General features: G+C 46.9%; 1 protein-coding gene across 11 annotated transcripts in view; it reads right to left on the reverse strand.

Annotated features, from left to right (window-relative positions):
- The window catches only part of HEXD (hexosaminidase D), a 146,636-nt gene that overhangs the window by 115,534 nt on the left and 17,036 nt on the right, over positions 1-14,066 (reverse strand). For all 11 annotated transcript variants that reach the window (XM_029600368.1, XM_029600365.1, XM_029600366.1 and 8 more), the window contains 2 exons: positions 7,700-7,864; positions 7,083-7,266 (listed from right to left, as the gene is read on the reverse strand). In XM_029600368.1, coding sequence (XP_029456228.1) covers positions 7,083-7,266; positions 7,700-7,864 — 349 coding nt within the window. The remainder of the gene's footprint in view (positions 1-7,082; positions 7,267-7,699; positions 7,865-14,066) is intronic.

Here is a 14,066-nt window from a genome sequence, read left to right on the forward strand (position 1 = left end):
GGGAGAGGGAGACTGGGCATTTGATTACATATGGGATCCTGTATGCTCATCTATCCAGGAGGGTATAGAACGCAGGAGGAAGGAAACAAAAACTGAATAGATAGGAGGCAATATTCTACAAGCATCATGCTTCTATGGCTGGCAGCTGAAATACATCCTGGACAGACTAGATGCATCAGTCTTTTTCTGCCATCATGTACTATGCTACTATGTTATACTACTGTGAGTGATGAGTCACCAGGACTGATGTAATAGGATATAAAGATTTCTCGCACCTTCAACCAGTTATTGTTGCGTCCGTTGGTGTTAGACGGCTTCGCCCCGTTTGCCTCACCTTATTCATGGCTCCTCCCGCTTACCTAGGAAAGATGGCTACCGCCGCGTCTACAAGCCGACCTCTCCAGCGTCCCCAGAACAGCTATGGTGCTGCCTCCCACCATGCTCCTCCCAGGTACCTACTAGGGTGCGCGCGCCACCCACGTCTTTATGGAACCCTTGGCGCGAACCTCTGGGGGCGGTCCCCCTTACTGACGTCACGCCATCCAGGTATATAACATCTACTATTTTGCTAGCTCGTTGAGTTAGCAAGGACTTGTAAAGACTTGATTCCGGATATGTTCCGTTCCTGTCTACGCTACTCTGCCGCTTCCGTGCTGCCGCTTGAAGCTCTCTCTCTCTGCCCTTCGGGGCAACTGCTAACCTGGGTACCCGCTCCTCTGGGGCCCTCTGCTTTATTTCAGATGCCTTACAGGGAACAGGTACTCGCTCCTCGAGGGCCTGTTCTCCCTGCCTCGGTGCCTGCACTTACTTCTACAACCTGGTGGAATCGTCTATCTACAGCAAACACCTAGTGAGTACCCTAACTCTCAGTCTATCGTGGATGATAGGTTCCGAAGCAGGTTTCCTTCCTGGGAAACCTGCTTCGGAACCTCCCAATACCAATGGGGTGAGAAGGGCTCCCTCTGCTGAGGTCCCTGAGACTGCAACTACCAGACTGCCTTACTAATGCCACCTCTGGGGGCACTCTTCAAAGCTGTTTAATAAAGAACTAACTTTGTTTGTGAGTTCTGAGTCTAGCCTAGTACTGTGGGTCCTCATGGGACTCCTCCCCGTGGGCGTGGTCATCTGCCACAGTACCAAAGGATCCACCCAAACACCGCTCATTCATAACAGATTGCTAACTCCATGGATCCGGCTTAGCTCACCGCATTACAGGCCATGCCCAGTGAATCTCCGAACAGCAGAATGCGCTGGAGGGCTTGATCGTTGCATTCAACCTACTGCACACACAGATGAACTCTCCTACTACCACAGGTAAAGAAACCATACCGTCTGAAGTGACGGTCAAGACTATTGTACCTCTATCTGCTCCTACCTGCTTCTCGGGGGAAGTTTGGATGCAGAGGTTTCCTTAACCAGTGCTGTATGCACTTTTCCCTGCAGCCCAGCCATTTTCCCACAGCTTATGCCAAGACTACTTATATCCTGTCGTATCTAGATGGACGATCATTGTCTTGGGCCTCTTCGCTGTGGAAGCGCGAGGATCCAATTCTTCATGACCTTGAAGGATTCCTTGAACTGTTTAAATCAGTTTTCGATGACCCTGCCTGGTATACCACTGCAGGATCTTCTTTGGTTCATTTGAAGCAAGGTAATAAACCATTAGCAGACTTCACTATTGAATTCAAGACACTTGCGTCTGAATTATCCTGGGTCCTGAAATGCCTGAGGACCCTCTTCTTTGAAGGACTGAACTCTCGTCTGAAGGATGAGCTCACCGCTCGAGATGCCTGAGACTTTGGCTGAACTAGTGAAGTTCGTAAAAAGGTTCAAGAGACCAAGCCTCTCAGAAAACCCGTCCAAGGTGAAGCACGAGTTAAGTCCATACCCAGGTCGGTTCCTTCGGTTCCAGTAGCTGGCGAACAAGAATCTATGCAATTAGGCTGCAGCCATCTGACGTCCAAAGAGAGAAGAACACGGAAGAAATTGGGGCTGTGTATGTACTGTGGACAAGCTGGCCATGCTGTTCAATCATGCCCCATATGTCCGGGAAACTGGCAGACCTAAGTCCTGCTGGAGGACTCTTCTTAGGTTTTACTGCTCCTTCTCCTCCACTTTCTCTCCCTGTATCATTGATCTGCAGACTTTTAGAGTACCAGACTCTTGCCCTGGTGGACTCAGGGGCAGGAGGCAATTTCATTCTACAACGTTTAGTGGAGCACCACGACCACTATGAAGACTCCACTACTTTTGTCTTTCATTCATGGAGAGCCCTTACCGGGTGAAGTAACCCAACTCATCGAACCAGTATGTCTATGGACCAGTGCTCTCTATTCTGAAGATATCTCCTTCTTTGTGTTAGAGAAGGGCATGCACCCCATAATACTGGGACTACCATGGCTGCAGCAGCATATGCCTCAGTTAAATTGGGCTACATTAGAACTTTCACGTCGGGGTCCAGACTGCCATGGTAAATGCCTGATGGAGGCCGCTCCTATATCCTGCATGCCAACCACCCCAGTAATGCCGGGGTTGCCGCCTCAATATGCATCTTTTCAAGATGTCTTTTCAAACGAGGATGCGGACGTACTACCGCTTCACAGACCCTATGACTGCGCTATTAATCTGAAGCCTAACACTGAACCACCCAAGGGACGGGTGTACCCTCTCTCCATGGCAGAGAATAAAGCCAAGTCCGAATATATTCAGGAAAATCTCCAAAAAGGCTTCATAAGACCCTCCAAGTCTCCTGCTGGCGCAGGGTTCTTCTTTGTGGGGAAGAAGGACAGAACCTTGCGTCCATATATCGATTACAGGGGTCTCAACGAAATAACAGTGAAAGATAGTTACCCCCTGCCTCTGATCTCAGAGTTTTTTGACAGACTACAGGGAGCCAAGATCTTCTCCAAGCTTGATCTGAAAGGAGCCTACAACTTACTTCGCATTCGATCTGGTGATGAGTGGAAAACGGCCTTCAACACCCGGGACAGTAACTTTGAATATTTAGTGATGCCCTTCGGCCTGTGCAACGCCCCGGCTGTCTTTCAAAATTTAATGAATGACTTCTTCCGGGATCTCCTCTATAAATGTGTTATTATATACCTGAACATGTCTCTCAAGACATGACCACTCACATAGAGGATGTCAAAAGAGTACTGCAAAGACTCCGTGAGAGCCATCTCTACGCCAAGCTATCCAAATGTGAATTCCACAAGGAATCAGTGCCCTTCTTGGGTTACATCGTTTCCAACCAAGGCTTTCAAATGGATCCACAGAAGCTGGAAAGTATCAAGAAATGGGCCCAGCCCACTGGTCTGAAGGCTTTCAGACATTTCTTAGGTTTCACCAACTCACAGTTCCGCTTACAGCTATGACAAAGAAAGGTGCCAACGTTACAAATTGGTCTCCGGAGGCAAAAGCTGCATTCCAGAAATTAAAAGATGCCTTTTCGAGCAAGCCGTGTCTCTGACATCCGGATCCCACAAAGCCCTTTATCGTACTAAGCCAGGCCGGTGATTCAAAGGTTCCACAACCATGCTCATTCTTCTCCCGTTGCTTTTCTCCAGCAGAGAAGAATCACGGAATAGGAGATAAAGAGCTCCTGGCTATAAAGATGGCATTCGAAGAATGGCGCCCTTGGCTCGAAGGAGCGCAAATCAAGTCATTGTCTATAACAGACCATACAAATCTGGAGTACCTCCGCCACGCACAGCACCTGAATCATAGACAAGCAAGATGGTCTCTGTTTTTCAACAGATTCAACTTTGTGCTAAAATACCGCCATGGAGATAAGAATATCAGAGCAGATGCCTTGTTTCGCTCATTCCTCTCAGATGACATTCCAGAGGAACCACAACACATCATTGACCCAGAAAGGGTTATTTTGGCAGCTACTCTTTCACTACCTGCAGGAAAGACTATTGTACCCAAAACCTCAGAAAGAAGTTGTTAGCATGGGCTCACGACTCTAAACTGGCAGGACACCCTGGCCAACACAGAACTCTAAGCTACAAAACTTTTACTGGTGGCCCATCATGAAGGAAGACACATTCTCCTACGTTGCTTCCTGTGCAAATTGTGCCAGACAGAAGATGCCACCTGGTCGTCCTTGGGGTTTGCTCCAACCCTTGCCAGTACCTGAGAAACCGTGGACACTCATCGCCAGAGACTTTGTGGTAGACTTACTACTTTCTGGAGGTAACAACACAATTTGGGTAACTGTTGACTGGTTCTCAAAGATGGCTCACTTTGTGGCTCTCCCTGGCTTACCCACCGCCATGGAGCTCGCCAAGCTCTTCATCTCACACATCTTCCGCCTCCACGGCATGCCTAAGCACATAGTGTCCGATTGAGGAGCCCAATTCACAGCAAAGTTCTGGAAGGCACTATGCAAGAGGTTTAATATTTCTCTCGACTTCACCTCAGCATACCATCCACAATCCAACGGGCAAACAGAGAGAATGAACAGGACACTCAAGCAGTTCATTCGGGCCTACGTGAACACTCGCCAGAATGATTGGAGTGCACTGTTGCTCTGGGCAGAATTTGCCATCAATTCTCATCCAGCAACATCCACTAGATCAACAACATTCGAAGTGGTTTACGGACGACTACCACTGCCACTTCCTTTATCAGTGTCGTCCCCAGCAGCTCAATCTACCGCCAAAAATATTCAACAACTATGGTCTCAGACAAAAAAGAGATGCTTCTTAAAGCAGGACTTCGAGCAAAAAAAAGGATACAATGCTCACCACTGCAAGGCTCCAGAGTTTCAGCCTGGTGATAAAGTCTGACTATCCACTAAGAACTTGAGACTTAAACTACCTTCAGCTTGCTTCGCTCCTCGCTTCGTTGGACCTTTTCCTATTCTCCGACTAGGCAATCTCACCTATAGTCTGAACCTACCATCTACATTGAAGATCCACAACGCATTCCATGTCTCACTATTGAAGCCATTGATCCTTAGTGAGTTCTCCAACAAAACACCAGAAGCTACACCAATAGATGCAGAAGAAGACATCGAATATAAAGTAGATGCTATTCTCGATGTGAGAAAAAGAGGCAGAGTATGGGAATATCTTCTATCTTGGGAAGGCTATGGACCTGAAGACAATTCTTGGACTCCATTGTCCAATATACTGGATAAAGAGATGCTACAAGACTTCCATAGATTGCATCCTCAAAAACCAAGACCTGGTAGGAAACAGCATGGATGCCCTTTGAAGGGAGGTACTGTTGCGTCCGTTGGTGCTAGACGGCTTCGCCTTGTTTGCCTCACCTTATTCACGGCTCCTTCTGCTTACCTAGGAAAGATGGCTACCGCCGCGTCTACAAGCCAACCTCTCCGGCATCCCCTGAACGGCTATGGTGCTGCCTCCCGCCATGCTCCTCCCAGGTACCTACTAGGGTGTGCATGCCACCCACGTCTTTATGCAACCCTTGGCGCGAACCTCGGGGGCACTCCCCCTTACTGACATCACGCCATCCAGGTATATAACATCTACTATTTTGCTAGCTCACTGAGTTAGCAAGGACTTGTAAAGACTTGATTCTGGATACGTTCCGTTCCTGTCTACGCTACTCTGCCGCTTCCGTGCTGCCGCTGGAAGCTCTCTCTCCGCCCTTCGAGATAACTGCTAACCTGGGTACCCGCTCCTCGGGGGCCCTCTGCTTTATTTCAGGTGCCTTACAGGGAACAGGTACTCGCTCCTCGAGGGCCTGCACTCCCTGCCTCGGTGCCTGCACTTACTTCTACAAACTGGTGGAATCGTCTATCTACAGCAAACACCTAGTGAGTACCCTAACTCTCAGTCTATCTCATCCACTGTACTTCCTTGCTAGGAAACCTGCTTCGGAACCTCTCAATACCAATGGGGTGAGAAGGGCTCCCTCTGCCAAGGTCCCTGAGACTGCAACTACCAGACTGCCTCACTACTGCCACCTCTGGTAGCACTCTTCAAAGCTGTTTAATAAAGAACTAACTGTGTGTGTGCGTTCTGAGTCTAGCCTAGTACTGTGGATCCTCACGGGGCTCCTCCCCGTGGGCGTGGTCATCTGCCACAGTACCCAAGGATCCACCCAAACACCGCTCATTCATAACAGTTATCAAGTTTTTACATACCTGAAATGTGGAACTTTTCTCATTATTAAAGAAAAAATAAATGTCTGGAAGTCAAATACTTCTGTTTTTGAATTCTGGAAGTCTAACCATATATTTTGAAAGTCAAAACACATTTAAATGCCAAGCAGGATACTTGAGTTCAATTCTTGAAATGCACCAGTGGCAGCATTCACAAAGGGGAACCAAGTTGTAATAGCAAAACCTATGGGTGGGAATCAGGGTGCATGCATACTGGGTCTTAAAAGAGTGGCATGGTCTGAGGATCCATACTGAGGATCAATGTGTGTGATGTAATAAAGGGAAGAGTAATAAAAATGATGGAGAGAAGAAGGGGGTGAAATAGACCGTGGAAGACTGGGTGCAGCACAAAGCGCTATGAAACTTTAAACTCCTAGGTTCAAATCCTGTCTCTGTCACTCTGATCATTTGCCCTCCCTGTGCACCAGCTCTCTCTTTGATAAAAATAAATAAATAAATAAAAATTCATTAATTTCCTTACAGTGCTATATTGCACAGTATAAACAACACAAGAAAATGAAATGAAATGTACAGTGCTAACTAGGGAGAAGCAAGCCATTATTGGCTAGCATGAAAATTTGAAAAACTAAAACGGTGCAGCGGCAAGCTAGTTCACTGTATAAAAATCTAGTTGGGAAAGTGCACATTCCAGGCGTAGCACAAATTAGGCGTGCTTCTCCTTCCCTCTCTTTTCTTCCCAGTGACCTCTGGTCTACAGCAGCCACATGATCAGCCTCCCTGTATGTATATGGTGCTAAACCCTCAGACTCCCAGCACCTCTGTCCATCCATCCATACGCATGCATGACAGTACCTGTCCATCTTAACGCATGCATGAGCAGCTGATACATGCATACGGACAGATGGATGGAGATGGCGTTCACAGTAGGTACATTGCCTCTCTTCTGAAAAGTGTCTGAATCTAAGTGTGTGAAATAAATTACCTGTCAGGGTTTCATTGCTGGTATTCCGAAGCATGTCGTCCCATACCACAGGTGTCACAGCTGGATAGGAAGAGATGACATAACTTGCAACAGCATGAAGGTGGGACAGGAAAAGCTTTTCTACTGTAATCATCTCCTGCTGCAGCTGCTTCTTGGATTCTTCTCCCTCCCCAAGGTAATATACCTAGGGCATCAAGGTCAACAGCTAGTTTAATCTAAGGCCCAGTGAGACCTATCAAATTGTTTAGTAAAAGGTGGTTTTGGACAATGGCTGCTCAGGGCAGCAACCTGACTGGCTGATGAGGCTACAGGAATTGAGATGAATGATCCTCCACCTCATTATTCACATGTGAATTCACAACGGAATCTAAGTTTTATAGTGATTGCAGTCTGATGAGATTACTGGCTGTCAGAGCATGATTTGTTTCCATTATTGGGTAAAATATTCATTCTGGATTGTGGAATATTCATTTTTCTCTTAATTCTACCCCATTAGGTTGTGAAAGCAGAGAGTTCTATAGTGTACTAAATTACAGTCGCCTTGAACCAGTTCCAGAGTGATCTTGCTCATTGGCTCTCACTGACTTCAGTGCACTGATTCTGCAGGAAATGCCTACCTCATCAGCCCCAATATGGAACCATCTTATGCCTGGATGTAGTGCTAGAACTTGATCAATCATCGCCTGGATTAGATTCAGGGATCCCTCTTTGTGTGGGTTCAGGCCATTAGGAAACCTCTTGACTTCCCGCAAGTGAGAAAATGCTTTATGCTTCAGAACAAACTGTGAAAGAAATTGCACAAGGAAAAAGGAGACATTTTTTTCTACTTAAATCATACATCTGTGTATTTGTGACCTTGGGCAAATCACTTAACCCTCCACTGCTTCAGGTACAAACTTAGGGCCTGATTCATCAAGGTATTTTCCCAATAACACAGAATGGGAGAAAAGCCTTAGTGAATCAGGCAGTCAAGGGGTTATTTACTAAAAGGTTTTCTCCCATTTTGTGTCAATGGGAAAAATGTTCAGTGACTAGGGCCCTTAACTTGTAAGCCCTCTGGGGATACAGAAATGCTTATGGGACACAAATATAATCTGCTTTAAAGTGGCTGCAGTCATGAAAGGTAGAATATAAATAAAAAATGCAATTAATTATGATATACTGCAAAAGTACACATGGCAAATAGCAATATACATTCACTATCAGTTACACATTTTTACTATAGGAAAATTGGTTTTTACATGCTAATTTTCATGCCTGTAGTACCACGGATCAGTCCAGACTCCTGGGTTTATGCATCCCTGCCAGCAGATGGAGATAGAGAAAGTTTATCTGACACTGCTTTATAATCTCTGGTGCCACCTGCAGTTCCTCAGTACTGAACTGTACCCAAGCCAAAAAACAATTGCAAAAAACACTGGTAAAAACATAGAAACATAGAAATGATGGCAGAAGAAGACCAATAGGCCCATCCAGTCTGCCCAGCAAGCTTTCACACTTATTTTCTCATACTTATCTGTTACTCCGACTGCTGAGTTCAGGGCCATTATTGGTAACATTTTGATTTTAATTTCCTTCCACCCCCACCATTGATGCAGAGAGCAGTGTTGGAGCTGCATGAAAGTGAAGTATAAGGCTGCTTTTTTTTTTTTTTTTAATTCTTTATTTATCATTTTCAATTTATAAAAACTGAATTTTGCAAAACAGTAATACATGGAGAACAGAAATTTCGAATTATACTTAAGAACAAGCTTTCCAAAAACAAAATATACCTCCATTTGACCAAAAATCAATATAATGAAAGGGTTGGTCTAGCTGGTGATCCCGATGAATGGGAATGTGCAGGTATGCCTCCATTAAGTCCAACGAAACCAGGAATTCTCGAGTGCGCACCGCCACAATTACTGATCTCAAGGTCTCCCTGTTAAATATTGGAACCTTTAACGCTACATTTACCCATTTCAAGTCCAGAATGGGGTGAAAGGTGCCTTGTTTCTTTGGAACCACTAAGTAAATGGAATACTGACCTTTGCCCCGTTCCTCCAGAGGGACCGGAACCACGGCCCCTAGGTTCTGCAACCTGTCTAAAGTCTCCCAAACTGCCCGACATTTTTCCAATGACCCACAGGGGGAGACTAGAAAGAGTTTGCAAACAGGATACGCAAATTCTAAAGCGTAACCGTCTCTTATGACACTGAGGGCCCACTGATCCTGCGTGATCTTGGCCTCTCCCTGTAAAAATGAGCCAGACGGCCCCCTATAAAAGGAATGATGGAGTGGACAAGCCTCGCCTCATAGGGAGGATTTCGCCCCGGAGCTCCCCATCCTGTGGATGCTCTGAAGGGCCTGAAAGGACTGCCCATGGCCATAAAACTGTTTCTGCGAGGCTGGGGCTCCTCTCATATGACAAGTCCATCTGCCATCCCAAAAACACGACTGGGAAGGAAAGGACTGCTTAGACTTAGGCCTATCCTCCGGCAACTTGTGTACCTTATTGTCCCCCAATTGTATGATCAATTTCTCTAAGTCCTCCCCAAACAAAAGATGTCCCTTGAAAGGGAGGGAACCCAATTGGGATTTGGATGACACATCAGCCAACCAGTTAAGCAACCACAACAATCGCCGGGTAAACACAGCTGAGGCCATAAGATATGATGAAGTCCTCACCAAATCATACAAAGCGTCCACTACGTTCCGCACTACCCTCTCTTCCATACCTGACTTTGCCTGTCCACCCTGAAGCTGCTGCACCTATCGCAGACAGGCATATTGCATGAAGCTGGAACAAATGGCTGCCCGCAAACTCAGAGCAGATACTTCAAAGATACTCTTGAGATGGACCTCCAGCTTATGATCCTGAACATCCTTGAACGCCGCAACGTCCACCATGGGAATAATCGTCTTTTTAGTGACTACCAACACCGCTGCGTCCACGTTTGGAAGAGAAAAGAGCTCTAAGGTCTGTTCAGCAAGGGATAAACTTCAATAACGCTTGTCCCATTCTCAATCCGGCATCGGGAGTATTCCACTCCTGATCCACCATCTTTTGCACAGACCTATGATAGGGGAACGCTGACAGGAGATCCCCCAAGCCCATTCAGGACTGTATTCACCCCATCCATGTCTGAATCTGCCTGAGGGAGTTTTAATCCCAGCTCACTGAGGACCTGAGGATTCAGAGGAGATAATTATTCCCTCCAAAACAAATGAAGAATCTTAGGGTCATGCCCTTCAGACACCGGAGCAGCCTCCGCATCATCCCCTGGCACTGGATCGATCTCATCTGGATCAGGACCCAGGGTCCCTGACAACGCCACCCCCGAACACATTGGGGTCTCAGGGGAACCAACCGAGTCATCTGTATCGTAGTCCGCCCGCACCGGACCCAACAGACACTGCACTCCGGAAGACAGCGTTCCCCCTTGACCAACCAAGGCCAGCACAGCAGTCGAAGCGGGAGCTCCCAGGGATGAAGGAGGGGGAACTAGCCCTGCCTGCTGATATCCGAAGCCCTCCTACTGTGCCAAATACACACCGTGCAGAAGTAAAATAAACACCGGGGAAAAGGCGCGGGGAGCCAATGACGGAAGCGACGCTCGAGTTCTGCTGCTCCCTGACATCAGTAAATCTAGAGGCAATGCCTCTCCTGCACTCCCCTGCTCCTCCACAGGGCCTTGGGGAGGAAATCCCTGTCCCCTTCAATGGCGCAGGTAAAACTGCTAGGGAAGCTAAAATGGCCACAATTCCTGCACGGTCGGAGCCCGAAGGCCTGACGCAGGAGGAGCTTTCCCCGGCAGGAGCAGTACTCGCAGCAGATCCGGCACTGCTTCTTCTGCGTTTTGCGGGGGCCAGAAGCTGTGACAGCCCTTCACCCTGTTAATGGTGGTAACCTCTGACTATTAACTCAATGAATACCAGCTCCAAAGAAGTTATAAAAGTAAAAGGTTTATTGATGGGGGAAAGGCGTGAATTCCCCGGGGTAGAAGTGAATACAAAGCAAACGGTGTATAATTCAGAATCTGCCCAGCGCTCTAGCGTGTGTGCTCAGCCTTAGAAATGAAATGACGGCAGAAGAAGACCAACCGGTCCATCCAGTCTGCCCAGCAAGCTTCACACATTTTTTCTCATACTTAACTGTTTCTCTTGGCTCTTAATAACCTTATGTTCTAATTCCCTTTTCACCCCCACCATTAATGTAGAGAGCAGTGCTGGAGCTGCTTCCAAGTGAAATATTAAGTTTGATTAGTTGGGTAAGCGGCAGCATAGCTCTCTGCCATGAAGCAGAGGGCAATGCTGGAAATGTGTGAAGTATCAGTTTTTCTTTTCCCCTATCATTGAAGCAGGGAGACATGCCGGACATGCACCGAAAGTGAAGCATGCCTTGAAAGTCACATTAACTATCATCAAATATTGAAAAGCCTAATAATTGGTAATACCTATAGCCCATGAACCCATCCCTGTTTTTTTTCTTTTTTTCTTTTCTTTTTTTAATTGGGAGATGGATGCCCTTCATCCTTCTACTCTGTGAAGGTGGACACCTACCACCGGCCACTGGCATCCCGCTCCGTTAATGCCTCTGTGGCTACTGCCGCTCCATGCAGTGTTTTACTACCTGCTCTTTATATGCGTCCTCTAGAACTGATGGATCCCATCCCTGGGTTTTTTTATTATTTATTTAATTGGGAGATGACAGCCCTCCATCCTTCCGCTCCGTGAAGGTGGACACCTACCACTGGCCACTGGCATCCCGCTCCGTGAATGCCTCTGTGGCTACTGCCGCTCTGTGCAGTATTTTACTACCTGCTCTTTATATGGACACCTACCACTGGCCACTGGCATCCCGCTCCGTGAATGCCTCTGTGGCTACTGCCGCTCCGTGCAGTATTTTACTACCTGCTCTTTATATGTGTCCTCTAGACCTGATGGATCCCATCCCTGTTTTGTTTTTTTTTTTTTATTTAATTGGGAGATGACAGCCCTTCATCCTTCCGCTCCATGAAGGTGGACACCTACCACTGGCCACTGGCATCCCGCTCCGTGAATGCCTCTGTGGCTACTGCCGCTCCGTGCAGTATTTTACTACCTGCTCTTTATATGCGTCCTCTGGACCTGATGGATCCACAATGTTTATCCCATGCCCCTTTGAAGTGCTTCACAGTTTTGGACTTCACCACTTCCTCCGGAAGGGCATTCCAGGCATCCACCACTCTCTCCGTGAAGAAATTCTTCCTGACATTGGTTCTTAGTCTTCCTCCTTGGAGCCTCAGCTCGTGACCTCTGGTTCTGCTGATTTTTTTCTGTTGGAAAAGGTTTGTCATTGTCTTTGGATCGTTAAAGTTTTTCAAGTATCTGAAAGTTTGAATCATATCACCCCTGCTCCTCCTTTCCTCCAGGGTGTACATATTTAGATTCTTCAATCTCTCCTCGTATGTCAACCGATGAAGACCCTCCACCTTCCTGGTCGCCCTTCTCTGTACCGCCTCCAACTTGTCCTTGTCTCTTTGTAGATACGGTCTCCAGAACTGAACACAGTACTCCAGGTGAGGCCTCACCAAGGACCTGTACAAGGGGATGATCACTTCCCTTTTCTTACTCGATATTCCTCTCTCTATGCATCCCAGCATTCTTCTGGCTTTTGCAATCGCCTTGTCGCATTGTTTCGCCGACTTCATATCATTAGACACTATCACCCCAAGGTCTCTCTCCTGCTCCGTGCACATCAGCCTTTCCCCCCCCATCGAATACAGTTCATTTGGATTTCCACTCCCCAAATGCATGACTTTGCACTTCTTGGCATTGAATTTCAGCTGCCATATCTTCGACCACTCTTCCAGCTTCCTTAAATCCCGTCTCATTCTCTCCACTCCTTCCGGCGTGTCCACTCTGTTGCAGATCTTAGTGTCGTCCGCAAAAAGACAAACCTTACCTTCTATCCCGTCCGCAATGTCGCTCACAAAGATATTGAACAGGACCGGTCCCAACACCGATCCTTGCGGTACACCACTTAAAACCGCTCTCTCTTCAGAGAAAGTTCCATTTACCATCACGCATTGTCTTCTGTCCGTCAACCAGTTTGCAATCCAGGTCACCACTTCGGCACTCACTCCCAAGCTTTTTGTTTTATTCACCAGTCTCCTGTGCGGAACCGTATCAAAAGCTTTGCTGAAATCCAAGTAGATGACATCTAGCGCTCTTCCTTGATCCAATTCCTTGGTTACCCAGTTGAAAAAGTCAATCAGATTTGTCTGACAGGATCTTCCCCTGGTGAATCCATGCTGCCTCTGGTCCATCAATTCTCCGGACTGTAGATAGTTCACTATTCTCTCTTTCAACAGTGACTCCATTACTTTTCCCACCACCGAAGTGAGGCTAACCGGTCTGTAGTTACCAGCCTCTTCTCTGTTCCCACTCTTGTGAAGCGGGACCACCACCGCTCTTCTCCAATCACTCGGCACCACTCCTGTTTCTAGGGATCTATTGAACAGGTCACACAGCGGACCCGCCAGCACATCTCTGAGCTCCCTCAGAATCCTTGGATGAATCCCATCAGGCCCCATGGCTTTGTCCACTTTCAGATTCTTTAGCTCTTCCCATACATTTTCTACTGTAAAATGATTTTCATCTATTCCACTACCCTCCAGCTTCTTGTGTAGAAATGGTCCTTCTCCAGGGTCTTCTTTAGTGAACACAGAGCTGAAGTATTCATTTAATATTTCTGCCATTTCTTCGTCTCTCTCCACACATTGATCATTTCCACCTTTCAATTTCACTATACCACTATGGACTTTTCTCTTTTCGCTGATGTATCTGAAAAATGTTTTGTCACCATTTTTTATCTCCTTGGCAATCCTCTCTTCCGCTTGACTTTTTGCCAACTTGATTAATTTCTTCGTCTCCCTCAGGGTTTGGGTCCGCCGATACCAGATATCTGCATAATCACCACCCCTTACCTTAATAGGCAATCAATAAATTTTAGCATGTGTG

The sequence above is a fragment of the Rhinatrema bivittatum genome, chromosome 4, assembly GCF_901001135.1.
Source record: "Rhinatrema bivittatum chromosome 4, aRhiBiv1.1, whole genome shotgun sequence".
NCBI classification, from domain to species: domain Eukaryota; kingdom Metazoa; phylum Chordata; class Amphibia; order Gymnophiona; family Rhinatrematidae; genus Rhinatrema; species Rhinatrema bivittatum.